Source organism: Gadus morhua, chromosome 8 (genome assembly GCF_902167405.1).
Source record: "Gadus morhua chromosome 8, gadMor3.0, whole genome shotgun sequence".
Lineage (NCBI taxonomy): Eukaryota > Metazoa > Chordata > Actinopteri > Gadiformes > Gadidae > Gadus > Gadus morhua.
In genome coordinates, this window is record NC_044055.1 from 21,481,933 (window position 1) to 21,505,329 (window position 23,397).

The 23,397-nt window shown below is 50.3% G+C and overlaps 1 protein-coding gene across 1 annotated transcript; it reads right to left on the reverse strand.

Moving 5' to 3' along the window:
* Positions 1-1,812: 1,812 nt before the first annotated feature.
* Positions 1,813-23,228, reverse strand: ccdc18 (coiled-coil domain containing 18). The gene is made up of 25 exons (XM_030364121.1): positions 22,381-23,228; positions 21,308-21,487; positions 20,887-20,987; positions 20,184-20,312; positions 19,344-19,440; positions 19,094-19,215; positions 18,569-18,878; positions 18,301-18,388; positions 17,724-17,941; positions 16,328-16,438; positions 15,660-15,791; positions 14,892-15,026; positions 14,707-14,784; positions 13,980-14,147; positions 12,040-12,182; positions 10,121-10,284; positions 8,977-9,190; positions 5,810-5,909; positions 5,481-5,624; positions 5,117-5,257; positions 4,542-4,679; positions 3,882-4,262; positions 3,540-3,728; positions 2,865-3,503; positions 1,813-2,065 (listed from the first exon to the last, which is right to left on the reverse strand). The coding sequence occupies exons 1-24, from the start codon at positions 22,630-22,632 to the stop codon at positions 2,901-2,903; spliced, it is 4,338 nt and encodes a 1,445-aa protein (XP_030219981.1). The 5' UTR covers positions 22,633-23,228; the 3' UTR covers positions 1,813-2,065; positions 2,865-2,900.
* Positions 23,229-23,397: the final 169 nt, after the last annotated feature.

A 23,397-nucleotide genomic window follows, 5' to 3' on the forward strand; every position in this document is an offset into this window, starting at 1 on the left:
TGTACTTCCTAGAAACAAGACTCACACAACCTCCCTGAACAACCAATACGCACAAATGGATGTGTACACATTTACGGGTGTTCTACTTGTGTGCCGTTTTATTGTGTTTGTTCGCCACCGTGGTCAACAAACTGTTATTTGTAAGTGTGCTAAAATTATAATCGCACTTTAATGTTTACATTTTTAAAACTTCCCTTTTAAACCCCGAAGAATTCAAAGAATAATTCATAATTCAACTTCTTCAACCTTGGCATATATATGTGTCGTTAAGGCTAAGATCAGCAGCATAACAACAAATGTGTAAAAATGTAAATGTACCTGATGTAATGTAGACCTATTGTAATGGTAGCCACAGTGTACACTTTTTAAAACATTTATAATGTTCTGCACTTGAGAGGGAACAACGACAGAAAAAGAAAGGGCAAACACCTATTTGGAATGCAAGGGCAGCAAATTGACCTGTAGGATTTATCCATGCACCTCAATGTTATTCATCTGTTTATCATTACTGCCAATGATTAAACAGGACCTGAGAAAAGGCAGACAAACATGCAGACCTATAAAATCCCATCCGGCTTTCAGTGAGAAATTAATCATAATATGTACCTAGTAAAAACCACAGAGGACAGGAAGTGAAAACGCAGTTGCAGAAGAGGCATGTCAAAGCAGACGCAGAGCGAATACAAATATGCTGTTACAGTCTAAACGGTATCAGGCCTTCTTAAATAAGAGTTGGAAAGGCCTCAATCGCTGACAGAATTGATCTAGCTTTTAAAAAGATGCTAACAATTGATCACTTTTTTTGCATTCACTGTAGTATTTCATTTGTATACAAAAGAGCCCTCCTTTGACCCCCACTTTGTGGAGCCCAGCGGGGCTACAAGTCACTTGTCATTTAGCAGACCTTCTGTTCCTAGCCCCTCACAGAGTACGATACATGCCATTAATGGATCCTAATTAACCCGGTACCTTACCACCTGGAGTGGAGAGATCTAGCCATTGACCTAGCCTCTGTTGCATAAGGGGATTTCTACAGTCTCTGTCTCAAAGACTCGACCAACACAACCCTCCCAGCCACACACTAACACATACTGTTCAACCCAATCAGGCGTGTCCCAGGCCCGGCTTCCTGGGCTGCGGTGAGGCGGTGCAGGCAGACAGACGTCAAGAGGGTAGGTGGGCACAGGCTTAGAACAAGGTAAATACCACGTCCCTTTTCTATATACAAAGAACACAGTGGGCAGGCCCAGTGGCCGTTAAGGTTCCAAACGCTGTCATGGTACAGACACAGGATTCATTGTGGTGAGACTGCTAGCCTACTGAACAGGATGATGCTGTGGTGAGACTGCTAGCCTACTGAACAGGATGATGCTCATTCACACCTCCATGGATGATTGCAAAGAACAGTACGTGAGATAGTCAAAGCTAAGTTGACTACGTCAGTTTATTAAATGTATAGTAATCTATCCCTGTTCCCTGTTTAGTGCAAAAATAGGGCTGTGTTATCTAAACAAACAGTTTATGCTGAAAGACTTTTAATGGAAATGTACTCTTATTTACTTGTTTTTAAAACTGAACCTGTAGCCTGGTCCACCAGAGAAGCCTTGTACCTAAGGAAGTGGTAGAGTGACTCACTACCATTTCCAAAACAAGACACGGATTCCCTTTAGTGACACAAACTATGTGTGAGTCAGCGAACCCGTTCCCCATAACGGTAGGCCTATAGCAACAAAAACGTACAACAAAAACAAAAAAGAAAGTTATAATCCTTTTTGACCCCATCACCATACAAACACACAACAAACAAATCAGTAGCATAACAAAACATTTTAATAAATGTAGCTAGTTACTTCGGTAATCTAAAAGGATGCAAAACAAAAATACTATATATTACAAATACATTACACAATATACATGTTTAAACAAGCAACATCATAGAGTAAGAACATAGGGTGACACAGAGCTGGAACTGGACAGTCTTTTGGTCGTTGGTGCTGGCGAGAATGACATGTTATCCAGTCAAGTCACAGCCAAATCAGCAGCAGGACTTGCCTTGGAGCTTGATCTAAATAACACAAAACCCTACAGATTTAATGTTGGACGTCAAAGACTGACCACTACACTTTGAAATCCTGTAAAATCCCACACACACACACACACACACACACACACACACACACACACACACACACACACACACACACACACACACACACACACACACACACACACACACACACACACAGAGTTATTCAAGTGCTGGAAATAAGCAGTCAGCAGAGAGAGCAGACAATTTCCATTATTTTAAGAGTCTTTGGGGAACGAGTTCCCTGGAAGGGAAGCAGAAGAGACGAGTCAGAGGGGGCCTGAAGGAATTCCCTTTCACTACGTCATGCAACACAAATCAGGTCGGACTTTATTGTCATTGCAAAGTAAAAGTATTTAGTAGGCCAATTCCAACTGGTGAGTTGTATGTCAGATTATTTTTGCCCTACTCTTACATCAACAACTACATAAGAGGTTTGAATAGCAACAGTGGCATTTTGAAAGTGATTAAATATTGAAAGGCTCTCTACACTTAAAAGACTAATCGTTTGGCACAAGAATGCAGAGGGCTAATGTTAATAAGTAATGATAGAACGGGAATCGCCAGTTTGCTGACCAGTGCAAACCATTTGGGATCCAACTGTAGATACTGGTAGTGCACAGCACAGTGTCGTTATGGTAACAAAGACGGATCACGAATCTCTCCTCCCTTTTTGACCCTAGTGCCCCCCTCTGGTGTCTCCCTGGCCAGGGACCCCCTGTGACGGTGTACCTGGACCCCCTGTGACGGTGTACCTGGAGCCCCTCTGACGGTGTACCTGGACCCCCGGTGGCGGCGTGTCCCTGCCCGGGGCTCACGACGCCTGGCCGGCGTCCCACAGCGACGTGTCCTCCTGCATGGCCAGCGTCTGGTTCACGAACCTCAGCATGCCCGACAGAGAGCCCAGGGGCCCCCCAGACCGGCCCACCGGCCCCTCGTCCCACTCGCCGCTCGGCTTGGCGCCTCCCCCCCTCCCACCGTCCTCCTCCTCTTCCTCCTCGTCTTCGCCCCCCGCCCGGTCCAGCATGTAGGTGAGGGGGTTGAAGGAGAGGTCGGAGGCGGAGGTGGAGGTGGTGGTGGTACCGGTGGTGTCGGGCTCCAGGGAGCTCAGGCCCTGCCAGCTCTGGTCCACCGGGTGGGGGTCGGGGTCGGGGTGGGGGGAGTGGCGGGCGGAGGACTCCCGGGGCCTCCGGCTCAGGGCGTCCCGGAGCGCCGCCCTCAGCTCCGGGGGGAGGTCCAGGGACGAGTCGGCGCTGGTGGAGCGCAGCCAGGCCAGGGTGGAGCGCTCCGAGGGCGGGAGGGACAGCGAGGACCGGTCGAGGGCAAGGGGCCGGGGAGGGGGCCCGGCGCCGGTGTGGACGGCGGCGGGCGGCGGCGAGGACCGGGGGTCAAGCGCCGAGGGCCAGGGCTCCCGCGGCGGGGCGTGTCCCGGGGCGTGTCCCGGGGCGTGTCCCGGGGCGTGTCCCGGGGCGGGACGGCGTCGAGGGGAGCGTGTCCGAGGGGAGGGGGGAGCCGGGGCGACTGCGTCCGGGGCCGGGAGGGGCTTTGGCAGCGGTGTGTACGGGGCAAGAGGGGAGGAGCGGGGGTCCGACGAGCGCTCCAGGCTGGACAGCCGCGCCTGCAGACGGGTCACCGCCGACTCCTGCGTGCAGAGGACGGGAGGAACGGCGGTCAGGGGGCTGGCTGGACCCCCAGTGCCGTGACAAGGGTCCCAATTCTAAAACGAGTTCAACAAACTGAAATATTACCAGACAGGAGATGCGACCCCTCTTGAATCCCCCCGTCTCCGCCCTACCTTGATGACCAGGGACTCGTTGGCCGCCTCCACCTCTTTCTCCGCCCCTAGCAGCCTGGCGGTGAGCTGGGCGCCCAGGGCTTCAGCCTGGCCCAGCCGGGCCTGGCCCTGCTCCAGCCGGGCCTGGAGGCGGCCGGCCTGGTCCCGGCTGTGGTCCAGCGCGGTGCTGGTGAGGCCCAGCTGGGCGGCGGCCTGCTCCAGCTGGGCCTGGAGCTGCGCGGCCCGGCCCAGGGCGCGCTGGTGCCCGGCCCGGGCCTCCTCCAGCTGGGCCTGGCTCTGCTGCAGCCGGGCGCCCAGCTCCTCCTGGGAGGAGCGCATGGTGGAGGAGATCTGCTCCGACACCTTCAGCAGCTGGCCTCGGGTCTGCTGCAGGGAGCCCAGCTGGGGGGGGGGGGGGGGGGGGGGGGAGATCATCAGCTGGGAACCCTTTCACCAGGAGAGACTAGTCCTGGGAGACGCCACTGGTCTGGGGTGTGATCCCATGTGTGTGTGGAGTGATGGACGTGATGATTGTTTTGTGGTACAGTAGATAAGTGGAAGGAAATACTAGATATAAACATAATGGAATTACAGCCTTGATGAAATAAAAAGTACAACAAATACTGGGACAGCTACTATGACAATAGAGGAGAGGATAGGGAGGGAGAGGAGGAGTTGCACCTCCTGGCTGTGCTGCTCCCTCTCCTGCTGCAGCTCCCTCTGGAGGGAGGAGACCACGCCCTGCAGCCGCGCCTCCTTCTGCAGCCAGTGCTCCTCCTTCACCGCCAGCTCCTCCTCCAGCACACGCACACGGGCCTCCTAGCACACACACACACACACACACACACAGAGGCATGTCACACACACACACAAATAGAGACATGTCACACACACACACACACACAGAGAAACATGTCACACACACACACACACACACACACACACACACACACAAATAGAGACATGTCACACACACACACAAATAGAGACATTACACACACACACACACACACACACACACACACACACATAAATAGAGACATGTCACACACACACACACACACACACACACAAATAGAGAAATGTCACCCACACCCCCCAATACAGACATAACACACACACCCGCCCCATGCCTTCACACCCCCCCTCCCTCCCATCCTACACACACACACACACACACACACACACACACACACAGACAAGCCGCCATGCCCCGCATTAAGGCGTCCCGTTGAGCTGGCGGCGGGGGGCCTCACCCTCCTGTCTGCCTGCGCCTCGCTGGCCTCCAGCTGTGCAGCCAGACCCCCGCAGTGCTGCTCCCTCTCCCCCCGCTGCACACACGCACTCTGCAGCTCCTCCCGACACACACGCAGCTGCCAGCCCAGGTCCTCGCTCACCTAACAGGAGCGCACGCGCGCACACACACACACACACACACACACACACACACACACACACACACACACACACACACACACACACACACACACACACACACACACACACACACACACACACACACACACACACACACAGGATTACCACTTTATGGCGAGTTAAGTGGCTGCATGGCCCTGAGAATCCCCCAGACCACTGAAGACAGGAGGGGGGGGTTGGTACCTTAATGTCTTCCCTGGCTTTGAGCAGCTCCTCCCGGGCCTCCGTCAGCTGGCCCTCCCTCTCCTCCAGGCGGCGCTGCAGCGCCTCCACCTTCTGCTCCATCTCCTGCCGGTGGTCACGGATGGCCACGTCCAGCTGCCCCAGCTGACAGCCAATCAGAGGCGAGGGATAGGGTCAACGGTGGGCGGGGGCTCGACACGGGACAGAGAGGACGTGGTGCCCTGCCTTCGGATCTTATTGAGGTCATAGAAAGTCGCTTTGGATAAAAGCGGCCTTACATAAGTGTGTGCGTACATGCATGTGTGATGACGGGAGTGTGTTTGTGGTACCACTTGTGCGCGCTGCTGCAGCTCCCCCTGTCTCTCCTTCAGGGCGGTGTCCATGTCCAGGACCTCATGGGTTCTCTCCTCCAGCTCCCTCTTGGTGTCCCTGACACACACACACACACACACACACACACACACACACACACACACACACACACACACACACACACACACACACACACACACACACACACACACACACACACACACACACACACACGTAAAGTCAGTCGCTTTTCATCATTGATTACGATCATTTACTGTTCATTTTGACACGTTATTTCAAGCATAATTTGGCAGATAATTCATAAGAATGACTGCATGCATGAATCACAACAATAGTAATTGCTTCTCAGCAAATAGAGAATAAACTAAACAAGAATGACACACACACAAACACCCTGGACGAGGTGGTAAAAGCAGGGATTGTGTTGTCTTGCACAAGGTTTTGCATTCATTAGAGTAGACGACCTGAATGGGTCCTTTCTCAGTATTTTTGGGAGCATTAAATTGAAGATTGTTTTTGTTACACAAGCCCCTGATATCCTGATGGCGGTGCTGATATAAATTGCTGATGTGATCACAGGAGAGTCAGATGACACCAAAACATTTTTTTTTTAGATGATGTGATTTTGGGGAACCTTAAAAATGATCACAGTAAGGGTGACCATTTCTCCTGAATTCGGGTCCAGGAATAGCTCTTTAATGCAAGCCACTCGGTCTCCCTGCCTAGAGGCTGTCACTGTGTCAATGAGATGCTAAGACGAGGAGGTTAGGAATGGTGAGAGACGAGGGATGCACCGATGGGAAGAACATTTACAGTCTGTCCTTTTGTTTCTTTCACACCGTCTTTAAAACACTTCTCTCTGGCGGCGGAAGCATTTTGGGGGCTGGATGTACAGACTGTGCTGGTGGACCAGGACGTTATAGACTGGGCTTGCGATTGACAGCCCCGCCCTGTTTATCTGGCTGGGCAGGTTGAGCTCATTACTCGTAGCCGTAAGGATATATAATACTGAAAGATAATACTCAAATAACTGTCATCAACCCAATGAAGAAAAGAAATGACAACAGCCGTGATGATTATTAAAAAAGGGAAATAATATTCACATCTTAATTCCAAATTTTTCCAAAAATACTTCAAACAATGAATCAATTTACAATTGATAAAATGTTAACAAAAAACTTCCTTGGCCGACTTTAAAAAAAGGATTGAGCTGCACAAGATTGGACTGTAAACAAACATTGGATATTAACACAGAGAGAATGAAAAGAGTCTATGAAAGAGTTGGCGCATCATCTTGAAGCTCGGGAGGCGTCCGCTGTAGACTGGGGCATGTAGAGCCCGGAGCTCTCTCTCTGAACCACACGGATTCATCAGTGTGGAGTGTCTGCATTCCAAGAAGATCACATGCACCCACAAATATCTGCTTTGAACAGCAGGAAGAGGTGGGCCATCGCAAGAGGTTATATTTCCTTACCCTGTGTGTGTACATAACATTTATGACCCTATAACATTCACTCACTAGAAGGGGCAGTGTATAGGATTTGGTGCCTTCGAGCGATGAGGTTAAAGTTTGCAACCAATTGTTTACAAGTAAGACAGAGATTGTCATTATTAATTAAAACACGTCCTCTCTGGAGCCATTTGTCCTTTCTGGGCTACCGTAGACACATATAAATGGCTCATTCTTAGCTAGCAAGAACACAAGGGTGCTCATGCACTACCAGTACAGTTGGATCCCCAATGGTTTGCACTGGTCAGCAAACTGGCGATTCCCGTTCTATCATTACTTATTAACATTAGCCCTCTGCATTCTTGTGCCAAACGGTTAGTCTTTTAAGTGTAGAGAGCCTTTCAATATTTAATCACTTTCAAAATGCCATTTGGGGTTAAAAAATATATATAAATTCAAATATATTTATAAATATAATGTTAGAACACTCCCTTGTACACAGTACACCTTAAAGGCTCCTCCTGCTGCTTTAATAATTGCTCCACTTTCTGTCAAAATGGTCTTGATTAACAAATACATTGATTGCTTCTATAAAGCACGGCCAATGTAGTTAATATTCATGTCGTGTTTCTCTTTGCATACATTCCCGATGAATATTATATATACTTCATTATTCGGTTGGAAGTTGTACCTGAATAACATGATAGTTGTAATAATGTGGAGAGTCTGTACAATGATACTCTAGGTTCAAGGAATAGTGTTTCATATTCCTCTTCATTGCACCATTGACTGTAATTCAATATTAAACACATGTGACTTGCAGAAGCTTATTTGTGGCATCTGCAGATGCGGACATCAATACACACAGGATGGCCCTGGAGCTAGATAATAACAGAATAACACCACGTTTGCAGATTTACAAACTAGTCTATACACGCATCACATTCCATTCCATGCCAGAGATAAAGTCCTAGTAAATCTCATGGGCTCAAAGAATTATCACAGATTGAATGTCCGATTATAACATGCATGTTATAATCTGACGTAAGCATGAAGTAAAATGGTGGTGGTTGTTCATCATTCTGGCCAGGATACAGCCCGCTCCGACCGGACTAGCTTCACGATGTCCCTCTCAGACGCAGGGCCGGAGCTGCTGGGCGCTAAAGCCCAGGCCCAGTGCTTCTGTATGCCTTCGTACATGTGTGTAGAAGACACATTAAGAATCAGCAAAGAGTCCATGCAATGTGTATGTACAGGCTGTCTCCTAGTGCAGTGAAGCAGACGGTGAGCATGGCATTAACACAGCCAGGGTTGAGGGGGTTAGATTCCCAATTGCTGCAACTCTGGCAGTTCTGTGAACCTTTGGATGAAAGCGTCCAGCGAAGGTCCGATATGACCATCATCTCAAACACTTTGAAGCCAGGGCCCAGTAATGCTTGGCCCTCAGGCCTTAGACATGAATATCTGCTAACTTTATATATTAACAATAGTGTCAGAATGAAGTGTGTTTCGGTATACAATCAGCGATGGTGTTGGAGGTGATGTGTTGACTGCAAAGAGGAGTCAATGGGTATTTGGCAGACGTCACCCAACGTGAAGCGCGGGTTAAACCGGTCGGTGAGAGAGCTGCTGAACAGTGTGCACCCCTGGGTGACATGAAGCGGTAGAGAGTCCTCGGGTGAACCCCCGTAGCAGTGTCCCCGTGGCCCTCACCTCAGCTCCAGGCCCAGCCGCTCCAGGGAGGCCTTCCGCTCCTCGGCCGCGCCCTGGGTCCTCTGCAGGACGTCCTGCAGCTCCTGCAGGCGCTCCAGCGTGGCCCCCAGCTCCCCGTGCACCGCCTGCAGCTGGCCCTCCAGCTCCCCCACCCGCTGCACCGAGCTCCTCCGCTCCTCCTCGCCGCTACGCAGCTTCTCCTCCAGCTCCTCCGCTGGAGGGGGAGGAGGGGAGAGAGAGGAGGAGGAGGGGAAGAGGAGAGGAGGGGAGAGAGAGGAAGAGGAGGAGGGGATGAGGAGCGGAAGAGGAGAGGAAAGAGAGGAAGAGGAGGAGAGGAGGGGAGAAAGGAAGAGGAGGAGAGGAGAGAGGAGGGGAGAGAGAGAGGACGGAGGGAGAGGAAGAGGAGAGGAAAGAGAGGAAGAGGAGAGGAGGGGAGAGAGGAAGAGGAGGGGAGGAGAGAGAGGAAGAGGAGGAGAGGAGAGAGAGGAAGAGGAGGAGAGAGAGGGAGAGGAGGAGAGGAAGAGGAGAGGAGGGGAGAGAAAGGAAGAGAAGGAGAGGAAGAGGAGGAGAGGAAGAGGAAGAGGAGGAGGGGAGGAGAGAGAGGAAGAGGAGAGGAAGAGGAGGAGAGAGAGGATGAGAGGAAGAGGAGGAGAGGAAAGAGAGAATGAGGAGAGGAAGAGGAGGAGGGGAGGAGAGAGAGGAAGAGGAGGAGAGGAAGAGGAGGAGGGGAGGAGGAAGAGGAAGAGGAGGAGGGGAGGAGAGAGAGGAAGAGGAGAGGAAGAGGAGGAGAGGAAGAGGAGGAGAGGAAAGAGAGAATGAGGAGAGGAAGAGGAAGAGGAGGAGAGGAAAGAGAGAATGAGGAAAGGAAGAGGAGGAGAGGAAGAGGAGGAGGGGAGGAGAGAGAGGAAGAGGAGGAGAGGAAGAGGAGGGAGAGGAGCAGAGAGAGGACGGAGGGAGAGGAGGAGAGAAAGGGGGTAAGGGGGAGTGGAGGAGGAGGAGGAGGCCAAGGAGGAGGAAGGGGTGGAGGAATGATAGAGGGATACAAGGGTACAGAGTAGACAGAAGAACCACTTTCACTTCAACTGAAAACACAAAAGCAGAAAACGGAGACTTCCCTTGCACAGGGTTTTCGCTGAGGCCGTACCCAGCTGGGTCTGTGTCCGCAGCAGGCCCTGGGCGCCCTGCAGCCTCTGCTCCAGCCCGCTGGCGTGGGAGCTGCTGGCGCGCGCCTCCCGCCGCAGCCGCTGGACCTCCGCCTCCACGGAGCACAGATGGCCCTGCACCTTGGACATCTCCGCCGTCAGGTTGCTGCCGGGACGACAGGTCAGAGAGAGAGACAAACAGAACCATTCGTTTGAAAATGGAACTCTCTGCAGGGACCTTTTCTAGTTTTTAAACAAAGTTGCAAACGTCAAAAAAGACATTCGGCGAAGACGGAAAAGGACAGAAACTCTCCTCAAAAGCTGACCCCAGGGCTGTTGAACAGTGTGTGTGTCGTGTTGTGGGAAGCGGGGATGTGTCTGTGCGCGTGGCTGTGTGTGTGAATGACCGGCTATGGCCTTGACGATGCCTACCATGACAGACAAACGCATGCCGACGAAAGGCAGTAAAGCATACGAAAACACGAGGGGTTGGGGACGCACGTACACAGCCAACGGCCTCGCTCCATCCCCACCTTACTGTGAGGACAGCTCCCATGGTGGTCTCCGACCCCCCGGCTCCTCACCCAATCAAAACCTCCGGCCCAAAATAAAACCGATAAACGTTATGGCCTATTGGACAAGGCCTCCGCGTGGATGAATCCAAAAGGACCCTGGCTCCACAGAGAGAGTATGAACGGGTGACTCTGCGTGCCGAACGTCCGGGCGGTCCTGAGTCTGTGACCGAGGAGAAGCTTCAATATATAGAGAGAGAGACACACACACACACACACACACACACACACACACACACACACACACACACACACACACACACACACACACACACACACACACACACACACACACACACACACACACACACACACACACACACACGCGCCTATGTGTGTGTAAGACAGTGTAACATTGCACAAGAGTCACAAGACCCTGCGCCCTGCAGGGTCCCAGGGGTATTTCCCCTCGGTGGTTTGGGTCAGATGAGCCCCACACTTGGCACAACCGTTTCTGGATCAACCAAAATCCTGACGATCCAGTTTTTAGAAACAGGCTGAGGTTGAGATGACCGTAACTTGTTAATGGTGGAACATTTCGGAAGAAAACTGCAATCAAATGCCGTCCGTTGGTCCACACCGTGGATGACTAGGGTGGGGCCCCAGAGCAAAGCCTCTACACGTCCCTGTTCAGTGCAGGGCGTTGGTGAGGACCATGGTCTAGCTCTGGTGACTCCTCAGAACCAGATCCAAATACACTGACACGAGCACATAGGTCAGCTGCAGACAACAGCTTAAGTTTGATTGCCTTACAGCAGCACACATGATCATAATAGCTCAATTCTATTTATTTTGTATCGAATAATTTCTGCATCACCATATCAGTGTTTGGACGTGAATAAGGCTTTCAACTCAACGGAGTCAACGGGACTCTCCGTTGACTTTCCAAACCCCTTTCATGACGGCTGATTCAGACGTCTCCCTTACTATGTCCCCACGGTCGGGCGGCTGAACCACGTCCTCACCCACTGAGGGCCTCACCCACTGAGGGCCCCACCCACTGAGGGCCTCACCCACTGAGGGCCTCACCCACTGAGGGCCCCACCCACTGAGGGCCCCACCCACTGAGGGCCCTCACCCACTGAGGGCCCTCACCCACTGAGGGCCCTCACCTACTGAGGGCCCCACCCACTGAGGGCCCTACCCAGGGAGGGCCACACCCCCCACCCACTGAGGGCCCTCACCCACAGAGGGCCCTCACCCAGGGAGGGCCCTCACCCAGGGAGGGCCCCACCCAGGGAGGGCCCCACCCAGGGAGGGCCCCACCCCCCACCCACTGAGGGCCCCACCCACTGAGGGCCCCACCCACTGAGGGCCCCACCCACTGAGGGCCCCACCCAGGGCCTCACCTGACGGTCTCTGAGAGCTGCGCTGCCTGCTGGGTGGCCTCCTGCACCTCCCTCCGGCCGTCCCGCGCCTCGCTCTCCCTGCTCCGGGCCTCCTCCTCCAGGGCGGCCCGCGCCCGCTCCAGCTCCTTCTCCAGACCCGACACCTGGGGGGGGGACGGGGGGCCAACCATCAGTCAAAACCCTCCACAACTCTGATGATGATCAACTTAATGCTAAGTAATAAGACTATATAAGAACAAACAACACTAAAGAGCCTTCAGTGGGACTGGGTTGTGGGTGAAGGAATCCCTTCAAGCAGAAATCAGCCTCCAGTCAACAGCTGGATTCACACGCTCAGATTTGTCCTTTGGTTTGTACCCGAGCTGTAGCGCTGGCCTGCAAGAGGTCACTCAATGCCCCGGTTATGTGAGTGAGTTCACACAAAGGGATGACTTGATACTATGAACACTACAAACGAGTGTGAAACAGAGGTCCTCGGGGGGGGCGGTCTTAGCCTGGCTCCCCCCGCCTAAGTACTTCCGCTCAATTTTGATTTCCCTTCAGCACTAGGTCTGGGTCGGCGGTATGTTAGTGGGTTTTCTCTTTCCGATTTTTCTGCGTCCAAACAGTGAACAGAGGGAGTGGCTGAGAACGATGACGTTAAAGTCAGCTCTCTTGGTCGGACATCTTCGCGCACGGTGTTTGGTTTGTTTACAGCCCGCGCGCAACTTGATTCCCGGCCAAACGTTAGCGATTGGTTATGGCAGGTCGAGAGTGGCACTGGGCAGATCCAATAGCTTTAAACTTCAACAGACACCCGCCTTCAAGTGAGTTGACGTTTGTGAATTGGGTAGGTCCAGACTCTCTATGCAAATTAAATGAAGTACGAGAGTCTGGTAGGACCAGGCTAGGTCAGTCTGTGAGTATTGTGTGAATTAAAACCTTTCCCTTGTGTTGTGGTGAGTGAGTGGAAACAGTGAAGTATGACAATGATACGAATATATACTATTGTAAACATAAAGCTATATATTAGATATATCGTATGTAACATTTCCCAATTATTGCAGAGAATGCGCTGTTCAGACTTTCATGTCTTAGCCTTGGGGGGGGGGGGGGGGGGGGGGGGGGGGGGTCTTAGCTATAAAGAGAGCTTGTAATGGGTCACTTTGAATTAGCATTATCATAACACCGAGACCAACATGTGGGGCCTGTGGTGATTAGGATCGACTAAACAGCCCTCTGTTTATATTTTACATTCTGTTATAAACATACGCAGACACAGTTTGCTGGATAACCGATTCCCCGGCAATATTTAAGTCTACATTTAGGGCATTTAGAAGAGGCTTTTATCCAAAGCGACTTACAAAACAGTTCACACAGACATTCACACAGATATGGGGGACTCAACAATGCAAGACAGCAGTCAACTCGTCAGAAGCAGTTTGTGTGAGGTGTTTTGCTGAAGGACACCTTGACACTATCTTGGATCGAACTAGCAACCTTCCAGTCAACCTGCGCTATCTCCTGAGCCAAGCCGACCCCTAGAGTCTAGATTTCCTTCAAAACAAATGGCAGCATTATGGTAGGGTGACAGCCAGTAAAGCATAACCTCAATATATACATGTATGCATATAATAGTAGGAACGCAAATGTTACTAAAAATGAAGTGGGTATGGTCCTTTCAGTTAAGATGTATAAAATGTAGGTGGCAGAACGTTATTCTGGCCTCTGTCAACCTTTCACCCCCCCTCCCCCACCAGGGTTGCCAGATTGGGCCAGGACTCCCGGCCCATTCCCACTGCAACCAGGTACTGTGAACTGCTACGATGAACCGCACTGCAGCCAGGGTTGCCACATTGGCCGGGAAATCTGTCCCAACCTGGGAACACTGTCCCCCCACCTATCTCCCTGACAGGAGGTGGGAGGCGGCGGTGGAGGCTTCTGCCCCTGCACCCACCCACCTGTGTCTGGAGCAGGCTCTGGCTGTCCTCCAGCTCAGCGACGCGGGCGGAGCTCTCCGTCAGCATGGCCTGCTGCTGCTGCAGGGACCGCTGGAGCTGCAGGGTCTGCTGTGTGGAGGTCTCACACACCAGTCTGGCGCCACGGAGCTCCTGCTGCAGGCTGGAGATCTGGTGGGGGGGAGGGGACACGGGGTGAGGATGGACACTAGAAGGCTTTCGTTTCGTGTGGGGTTTGTGTGCTGATCTCACACACTCTTATGTAGTGTGTCACACTTCTGACATAAATCTAAGTCAGTCCCTTTCCATCATTGATTATGTTTATCATCATCCTTTGCTGTTGAATTTGACACAACTTGAAATAACGTTATTTCAAGCATCATTTAGAAGATAATTCATACGAATGATTGCATGCATGAATCACAACAATAGTAACAAAGTGCTCTTTGTGAAAGAATGCTTTGGGCAAAACAGCGCGGCACAAACAACACAAGAAAAACAAGACAATACGGGAAAGCCAGCAACAGGAAGGGGAGGAGTAGCGGTTGAATCCGACGCTAGCACTATAGACGCTGTCCATTTCCGCTCAGCCAGACTACTCCATGTACAATGTGTTTGCCTCATCCATGCAGGATCCCCACCATCACCATCACATCATCATCCTCATCACCTCCTCCCCCGTCTCTCCTATTGGTCTACCTGCTACAGGTAACCAGCTGTTGCTACCTACCTTGCTGGCAGACTCCTTCGCCTCCTCTTCAAAACACCGCAGGGCCTCTTCGCTGTGCTGGACCGCACTTTCCCTCTGCTGCAGGAGTAAAGAAAAACACAAATCATCACGGGTACACACGTGGTAACTGCTTCAGGAGTAGAACAAAAGAAACACAAATGGGGAGTGGGTTAGCCGGTACAGACCTGAGCCAGCTCCTCCAGGGAGGCCTGCAGCAGCGCAGCTCCTCTCTGGGCCTGCTCCCGCTCCTCCTGGGCTGAGGACAGCTCCTGTTGCAGCGTCAGCCGTCCGCGACGCGCCTCCTCGACCGACCACTGCAGCTGGGCCCCCCGGGGGACCGAGGAGGACAGGCCGTTAGTCCGGAGGGCAGCGAGGGCAGACCACATCCACTCTTTATTCACCGTCAGTCCCCGCGTCGGAGTGCTCAACGCTCAACCCGCTCAGTCAGTCGATTTCATGCTCATGCTCACGGAAAATCAATCTATTGAATCGTGTCCCCGAGCTACACAGAACAATTTGTCTGCGCTACACAGAACAATTTGCAAACCCATGCATTTTGAAACGACATTTGGAGATTTTGTTTAACTATTCGACTATACGCATCTAGAACTAGAAGGTGTACTGCACCACCTCCCCTTCTAAAGTCAAAAGAAATCTCCCGATTGAAATACATTTGTTTAAAAATCGTACTGTGTCGCACACAAAAAAATCGGAGAAACGTGCTCTGGGACACGATTCAACCGGTACATTTTCGTGAGCATGAGCAAGAAATCGCTTAATACCGGGTTGTAAACGTTAGATCAATTATCACAAATAACCAGCTGGAAAAAAAAATTATATATTAAGCTGTTTGGCAGAGGATGCCCTTATCCAAAGCAGTGTCCGGTTAAATCAGAGGCATGGCATCCAATGAGCAGGTGGGCGGCTGGGGGGCGGGTGTCCTCTGGGATTACCCCTTCTATCTGGAGCTGGAGCTGCTGGCTCTGCGTGCTCTGCTGGTGCTGACAGAGGTCCAGGGCCTGCTGGTGCTCTCTCTGCCTCTTGGACAGGGTGGACTGGCAGTGCTGCAGGCTGCTGCTCTTCTCCTGAGGGACCAGAACCAACAACACAAGGAGGGGGTTGAGTACCGGACCTCATCCTGATAATAAATGAAAGAACGGTTCAATAGATATCTATTTAAATCTGTGATGTTGTTTATGTATTATGTGTTCTCCATGGACCCCAGTAGGTCTAGAATAACAATCCATCACAAATGTAAAACAAATTAGTAATATACACAAATCAGGCATTCATCAGAGCATGTACTTATGATACTTGTATGCTATCATCCCACTATCAGGAGTCACGGGCACAGTAGTGAGTGAGTGAGTGAGTGAGTGAGTGAGTGAGTGAGTGAGTGAGTGAGTGAGTGAGTGAGTGAGTGAGTGAGTGAGTGAGTGAGTGAGTGAGTGAGTGAGTGAGTGAGTGAGTGAGTGAGTGAGTGAGTGAGTGAGTGAGTGAGTGGGTGGGTGGGTGGGTGAGTGAGTGAGTGAGTGAGTGAGTGAGTGAGTGAGTGAGTGAGTGAGTGAGTGAGTGAGTGAGTGAGTGAGTGAGTGAGTGAGTGAGTGAGTGAGTGAGTTACCTGGAGCTGCTGCTCCAGCTCTGTGTTCCTCAGGGCGGCCTGGCTGGAAGCAGATGTTTTCTCCTGCAGCTGTTTCTCCAGCCCCTTTATACGTGCGCCCTTCCTCTTGAGCTGAGGACGAGACTCGAGACTTAAAGCGGCTGCCAGCTACAGGTTGAACACAGCAGTTGTTAGAGCTAAGGAGAGCTCACATCAACAATATGGCAGTCAGCCAGTTTATAGGGTTTTGGATGTGGTGGCTCTTTTAGATTTAGATAGGGAGGGATTCAGCCGATCGAATTGTCTTAAATAAAATATACTACCGTTTGGGGTCACTTAGAAATGTCGTTATTTTTTAAAGATGAGCACTGTTTTTTTCAATGAAGAAGAAATTAAATTAATCAGAAATACAGTCTAGATATTGATGGTGTGTGTGTTGGTGAATGTGTTCAATTAATATTCTAGCAGGAATCGTCCGATTTTTTATGAAATATCTACATAGGTATAGAGAGGCCCATTTCCAGCAGCCATCCCTCCTGTGTTCTAAAGGTACATGGTTTGGCTAATCGTGTTAAAAAGCTAACTGATGATGAGAAAACCCTTTTGCAATCATGTTAGCACAGCTGAAAACTGTTGAACAAAGTGTGAGTTTTAATGGAAAACATGAAATTGTCTGTGTGACCGCAAACCTTTGAACGGTATTGTATGTACACTATGTATGTATGTATGTAGGCATAAATATATATATTTATACAACGGGTTGAATCCAGCGATCTGATTGGTTCCTAACTGTTGTATAATGAGCGTATACATAACTGCTATGACGCCCAATCATTTTGTGAAAGTTTGCATATCACTCCGCGCCTGGAAGTAGAAACAGTTACAAAGTAAAACATATGTTGGATGATGGAGAGGGTGTGAGCAAGGCGATGGAGAGACTAACGAAAGCTTAGGCACGCGCTGAGTGGACTGCTCCATAGGATAAATTGCCGGCGAACCACTCTAGCCGAGCCTTCTCTCGGAGGGACGCTAAAGTGTGTTGCATAGCGACCGTCGTGCATTTGGAAGGCAGCCAGGAGGGACTACTTTTTTGTATTCTTTAATAAAACGGCTACTTTGACTTTCTTGGTTTCTTTTTAAATGTAGTGTGTCTACTTTCGTTTTGCCATAATAGTAACCGTTGTATAAAAGCAATAGATCACTTCAGTCAGTGGTATGTGCTCATTATACCACTGTTAAGGGGCGTTGTCCAGGCCCCGACGTGGCGTGATCTATTGCTTAAATATATTTACATATACACACACACACACACACACACACTGTATATATTAATCGTACAATTGTTGAATCTCCCCTAGGCAGTATCCTGCATTCAGGCGGCTACGTCCCCACAGTGTCCTCCTCCTCCCCCCCTCACCTCTTTCTCAGTGTCGGTGGCGCGCCCGGTCTTCTCCAGCAGCTGAGTGTGGAGGCCCTGGTAGTGGGAGGCTCTCTGGGCCATGGAGGCCTGCAGGGAGGACACCTCCTCCTGGGCCCGGCTCAGACGCTCCTGCAGCCGCTGCACCAGGCCGCTCTGACGCAGCCGCTCTCCCTCCAGGGTCCGCAGCACGGGCAGCAGCGTCTGGTAGCGCTCGCCTGGGGTGGAGGGGGGGGGGGTGTTGGGTCAACGTGTGGGTGATGGGGCCGGGTTTATGGTACTCAAAGTGGGATTGAGACTTAAAAAAGGGGGGTTGTGGGAGGGACATAGACTTTACAGACTGAAAGGGTAATGTGGTTATGAGAGCCCCATTTATAGAACCTTTATGGTATATAGTTTCAACTAACACTTCAAAAGTTCAAAATATTGAGGCCGAACATGTATCGAAAATCGCCTTTAAATTGGTCTCTCTTTTTTTTTTTTACATGAAATCTGAAATATATAAGAAAAAAACCAACATTGTTACCAAATGCAATCATGACTGTTAAACCTGAAGCCGAGTGTGTTTGGCCGCTACCTGGCTTTGGGTTCAGCAGCTGTGCATGGAGTGAGTAGTCCACCTGGGGCATCAGACAAGGCCTGACACAAAGAGGCCCCTCTGGACCCTGCAGCAACAAACATTAAACAGTAGGGTTAAAACATAGCATGCACTTATTTATTAATCCCAGACGGGAATTTCTAGAAAGGCTTCAGGGAAATTCAGTGCAATTGGTTTCAGTGCAAGACAGCAGAACACTGCATTCATGTTAAGAAATAAATCAGCAGGATCCAGACCCCCCCCCCACCTCTCGGAGATGCAGCAGGGCCAGGATGGCCTCCAGGCCGGCCAGCTCTGCCTGGCTCTGCTGGGCGTCCTGCACGCCCTGGGCCAGCCTCTGCTCCAGGGCGTGGCGCGCGCCCCGCGCCTCCTCCAGCTCCCGCAGGAGGCGGGGCCTCTCGCTGGCCTGCGCCGCCCGCTCCCCCAGCTGCCTCTCCCTCTCCCCCAGCTCCCTCTCCAGCTGGGAGGTCCGACGGCCGGCCTGGTCCAGCAGGGCCTGGAGGCCGGAGCGCTCCGAGGACAGGGCCCGGGCCTGCTGCACCTCCCCCCTCAGCTGGCTGGGGGAGGGGGGGGGAGGGGGGGGGAGAGAGACGAGAGAGTGGGATCCAATGAAATACAATAGTTGTTGTTTACCATAATTGCGCTTCATTTGTTAAAATATTCCGTACAAGTATATGTGCAGCTCATCATACCAGACCATATAAGGATTATTATATTTGATATGGGAATATGACAGTGTCATGGCGTAAAGGGTTCAGTGGACGGTCTCTACCTGATCGTCTGGCTCTGCTCGGCCCGCTCCTTCTCCAGCACAGAGCACTTCACCTCCAGGTCTACCTTCTCCCTGTCGCAGACCACCAGGCTCCCCTTGACCCGGCTCTCACTCTCCAGCACCTGCCAAGCACCAAGCACGACAACAAATTAGAGATTTAAAATTTAATTGAACAGAGAAAAAACAACACAATGAGTTCATGCGATAATCCTTTGCCGATCCAAAGACTTTGGAAGATGTTTGAGGTCACCTTCTTGAGTTTGAGGGATATGGTCCCCTTGTACTCTTTGTACGCCTCCTTCAGCTTCTCAGCATTGTGCAGCGCTTGGTTCCTCTGTTGCTCTGCCCTGAAAGCAGGATACATGTACAGTGTATAATGTGAGAATATTATACATGTTGGGGTTCATATGACCAGTGTATAATGTGAGAATATTATACATGTTGGGGTTCAATTTGAACCAAGCAGCACATTTAAATCTCCGCTTATCGGCTAGAAACTTATTGCATTACACTTACTTAAATGGGAGCAAAACTCAATATTGAACCCATTTCTAAATGTGTTCACCTCTCACATGATAACATAACATAACATAAGCTGACATACCACAATGTTTAAGGTGTTCATCAGATGTACATTATATAAGAATCAAGTTATTGATGTGTTTTACTGGCATTAAGCTCCAGGAAACCGACCAAATGTGTTACATAATAAAAGATGCAAATAATTCCATTGAAAGCCTTCACCACATTACCGGATAACTTAATTGGTCCATTATTGAGCAAGAATACTGCAGCCTAAATCTGCAAAACAAGTATGACTTTGTCTGACAAGCTTTGCTCTAACCAAGTCTGGCCAAGGAGAAGTCTAGCCCTGTCTCGTGTGAGCTGAGAGACTATTGAGCAGTGAACGATGGAAAAGTGAGGGAGGATTTGAGAACGGAGTAAGGGCAGGACTAGCAGTAACCTGCTAACTAAAACCACCTAGCTTAAGATCACAGTTCTCCTTTACAATGGGTGCCTTTGTGTGCATGCATCGCCCTGTTTGATGTCGCGTCAACAACAGAGGGAGAGAGGAATGGAGGGCTCGCACCGCTTCCCCACTGCGGCCCTGGAGTCCAGCTCCAGCCTCAGGTCCTCCAGCTCCAGGGACAGCTGGTTCCCCAGGAGGTCGCTGTGGGCCGAGGCCTCCTCCGCCTGCTCCGCCCTCAGCTCAGCAGCCCTGCAGAGGACAGCACAGCCCGGGCGGGACACTCATCAGACCACGGCCAGGGTTGGACTCGCTTCCTCATCTCCATTCAGCTCGTTGAGAGCCCATCTATTTCAGACAAGTCTCCTTTACACATTGACAATGTTTCACACGTGATTTGAGTGCTGGGATACTGCTCAGGAAGGTCCAGTCTTTTCACCAAGACTGTTCTGAAAGAAATCCATTTCAACAGGCTGTTTTGTTTTGCAAGAGAATATCGTGAAGCTGTCATTGGTCCGCGGTGCGCTCCTGTCCAAACCTTTATTACCCATTTTCATTAGGCTTATATAGTTCTAGGAATGAACGAATCATAAAGAATCAAGCTAATAGGATAATATTCCTTTGTCAACATGACAGATTCTCGCTCCAAAAAGCAGCCCCGCTTGTTGGCGGGGGGGGTGCTCGCTCTGGCCCGACCTGAGATGGTCCATGTTGGGGGCGGCCCGGCATTTCTCTGCGCATTAAAACTGTTAGTGGGACACTAGTCAAGGGCACGTTTCAACTCGGCACGGCCAAAAGTGCTAATGGAAAGAACGCTGTCGTTTACCTTAGTTCCACGGCCTGGGCCTCCAGCTCCGCCTCCAGGCTGAGGATCTGCTCGGTCAACGCGGACACATTACGGCTCTTAACCCCCACACTGGACCCCATCTGGGTGAGGGATAAACACATAGTCAAGATCCAACACCTGCGTTGGCTTGTTAAGATATTTGATTGAGAACTGGAATCATTCAAGTGACATTTTTAAAATTCTGCCTGCTATTTCAAAGTCAGATAGAAAACCTAGAGAAAAGGATCAGCAAATAATGGCTAATGTGTAAATAAACATTGAAGTCAAGGTCCGATTACAATTTTACCGAATGGATGCACAACACACTGATGGCTTACAATGGCACACAGTCGGTACAAATCAGCTGGCCAACATAACCATCCCACAGGAGGTTTAAACCATCTAGTTCCAAAGCCTTCACCTTGGACCTTGAGGAGGACAGCTCATACTGAGACGACTCCAGGTCAGGCATGAGTTGGACGGACAGACAGGCATTCTCCTGTCGCACACAGCCCAGCTTCTTCCGGAAGGGGGTCGCCTCCATCTGCCCCGCGGCTCTGGCCGGGGCTGACTGCTGGTGGGCTGGGGGGCCACAGGACCCCTGAGGAGAGACATAAGGATGAGTGATACAAGGAAGGATGGTGAAGCGGCCTGCATGTTCGACTCCCAGCCAAAACGTTGGTGGTTCAATTCCCGATTTTCACAGTCTACCTGCAGGGAAGTCTTAGTTAGATACTTAATGAATTACATTCATAGTAAGTCGCTTTGGATAAAAGGGTCACCTACATGACACATTCTTATGCACCTACTCTTCTTTGAAGACGACATTTCAGTCCTGATAAGTGGAATTATATATGAAACCATACATGCATAGCACATTTCTCGAATACAACCTGAAAAGCATGCTGCATGAGTGCATCACAATTTCTGTCCGTTGATTCAACTTCATAAAAAATAAACACAAGATGTAGATTAGCAGTAAAAATGTATTCAAACACTATCCTTTTCTCACCACTGTGGTCCCATCATGAAGAAACACACACACACACACACACACACACACACACACACACACACACACACACACACACACACACACACACACACACACACACACACACACACACACACACACACACACTATCATCAGCGTGTCGTGGGCTCTTCAAAAACATTGGGGTCAGGGAAGGCAGTGAAAACTGTGACTGGCCCGTTTCATACAAACACTGATGCGGACACTCATTGAGAACATCTTGTGACTGCTCGACAAAGCAGGTCTCCAGTTAACAGGCAATTTGTAATTCCTCTGATATACTGTCACACTTTTTTGTTGCCGATTTTAATTAAGCGGCTTGTCCTTTCGAAATGTATCCATGTGTCAATTATAAATTAATTATATCACTGCATATCACGGAAGGAAGCTAATGGGTCAAATGTTCTTCAAATTAACGGAACCTCAGACTTCGAAGGCAGTGAGACATAGGCTACTCCAACCTGAGCTTTTGGCGATGGGGGGCGACTTCCAGCAGCACACCGACCCGCTGTCACACCGTTCGGCCTCTCCCGCCCGCTGCAGCTGGACTGGCGCCGTTGGGAATCTGGTGGTCTCTGTAAATCTTCTAAGGTCAAGCGACCTGGAAATCCGAAGGATGGACTATGCTGCAGAGAGCTATCCCTGGCATGTCGTTCTGATTGGCTGTAGTAAAAGTTAAAGCACACAAATGAAGGTGTGCTGATGACGAGCATACACAAGGGTGAGCCTCCTCACTAGAAATTATCAGTAGGACGGATGAATATAAACAGAACCAAACGGGGCTGAACAAGGGGCAGCGGCAGAAGCCAGCACTGGATTCTTGAGGTTATAATTCAAATAGGGCATATTTACTAACCTCGATTGTTCTCCCACACTTTGCAGACTGATCTCAGTAAATCTGAGTCGAGTCCTTAAATGAATTACATCTTCAATGAGTTTTGTTACATCATCGAGAAAGCCCCATCCAACCTCCAACTTAAAAACCACAATGTTACTTGTCCCCAAGTATCGTTGCAACAGAAGCCAGTTCGAGTGAGGTGTAAAACAAGTATATAAGTAAGTATATTAGGTTTAAAAACGTGACATGACCTCCACACACTCGATGTAAACAAAGCTCATCGCCGCATCCACAGGTTGCTATCGAGGACGTTTGAAAGAAAAGCATTGGTTTGTATCCAACATCGAGTAATGACGAGCACCGACAAAATTCTGTTTTGAAAAAAATCTTAAACATTTAACTTTTCGAAATAATGGTGCATCGCAACCACTACTGACAACTGTAAAGTTTTCATGTACACACAACCGACTCTTCCTGTGATTCCCAACAAGGCACTTCGGGATTGGTCAATATACAACAGCTCAGTATATGATTGGTCCATAGAAAACGGCTCGGAATATTATTGGCTCAGCGACGTGACCGCCGGCAGCACAGCGCTTTCAAACGCAGCGAATGAGAAGCTTCATCCAGACTCAATACA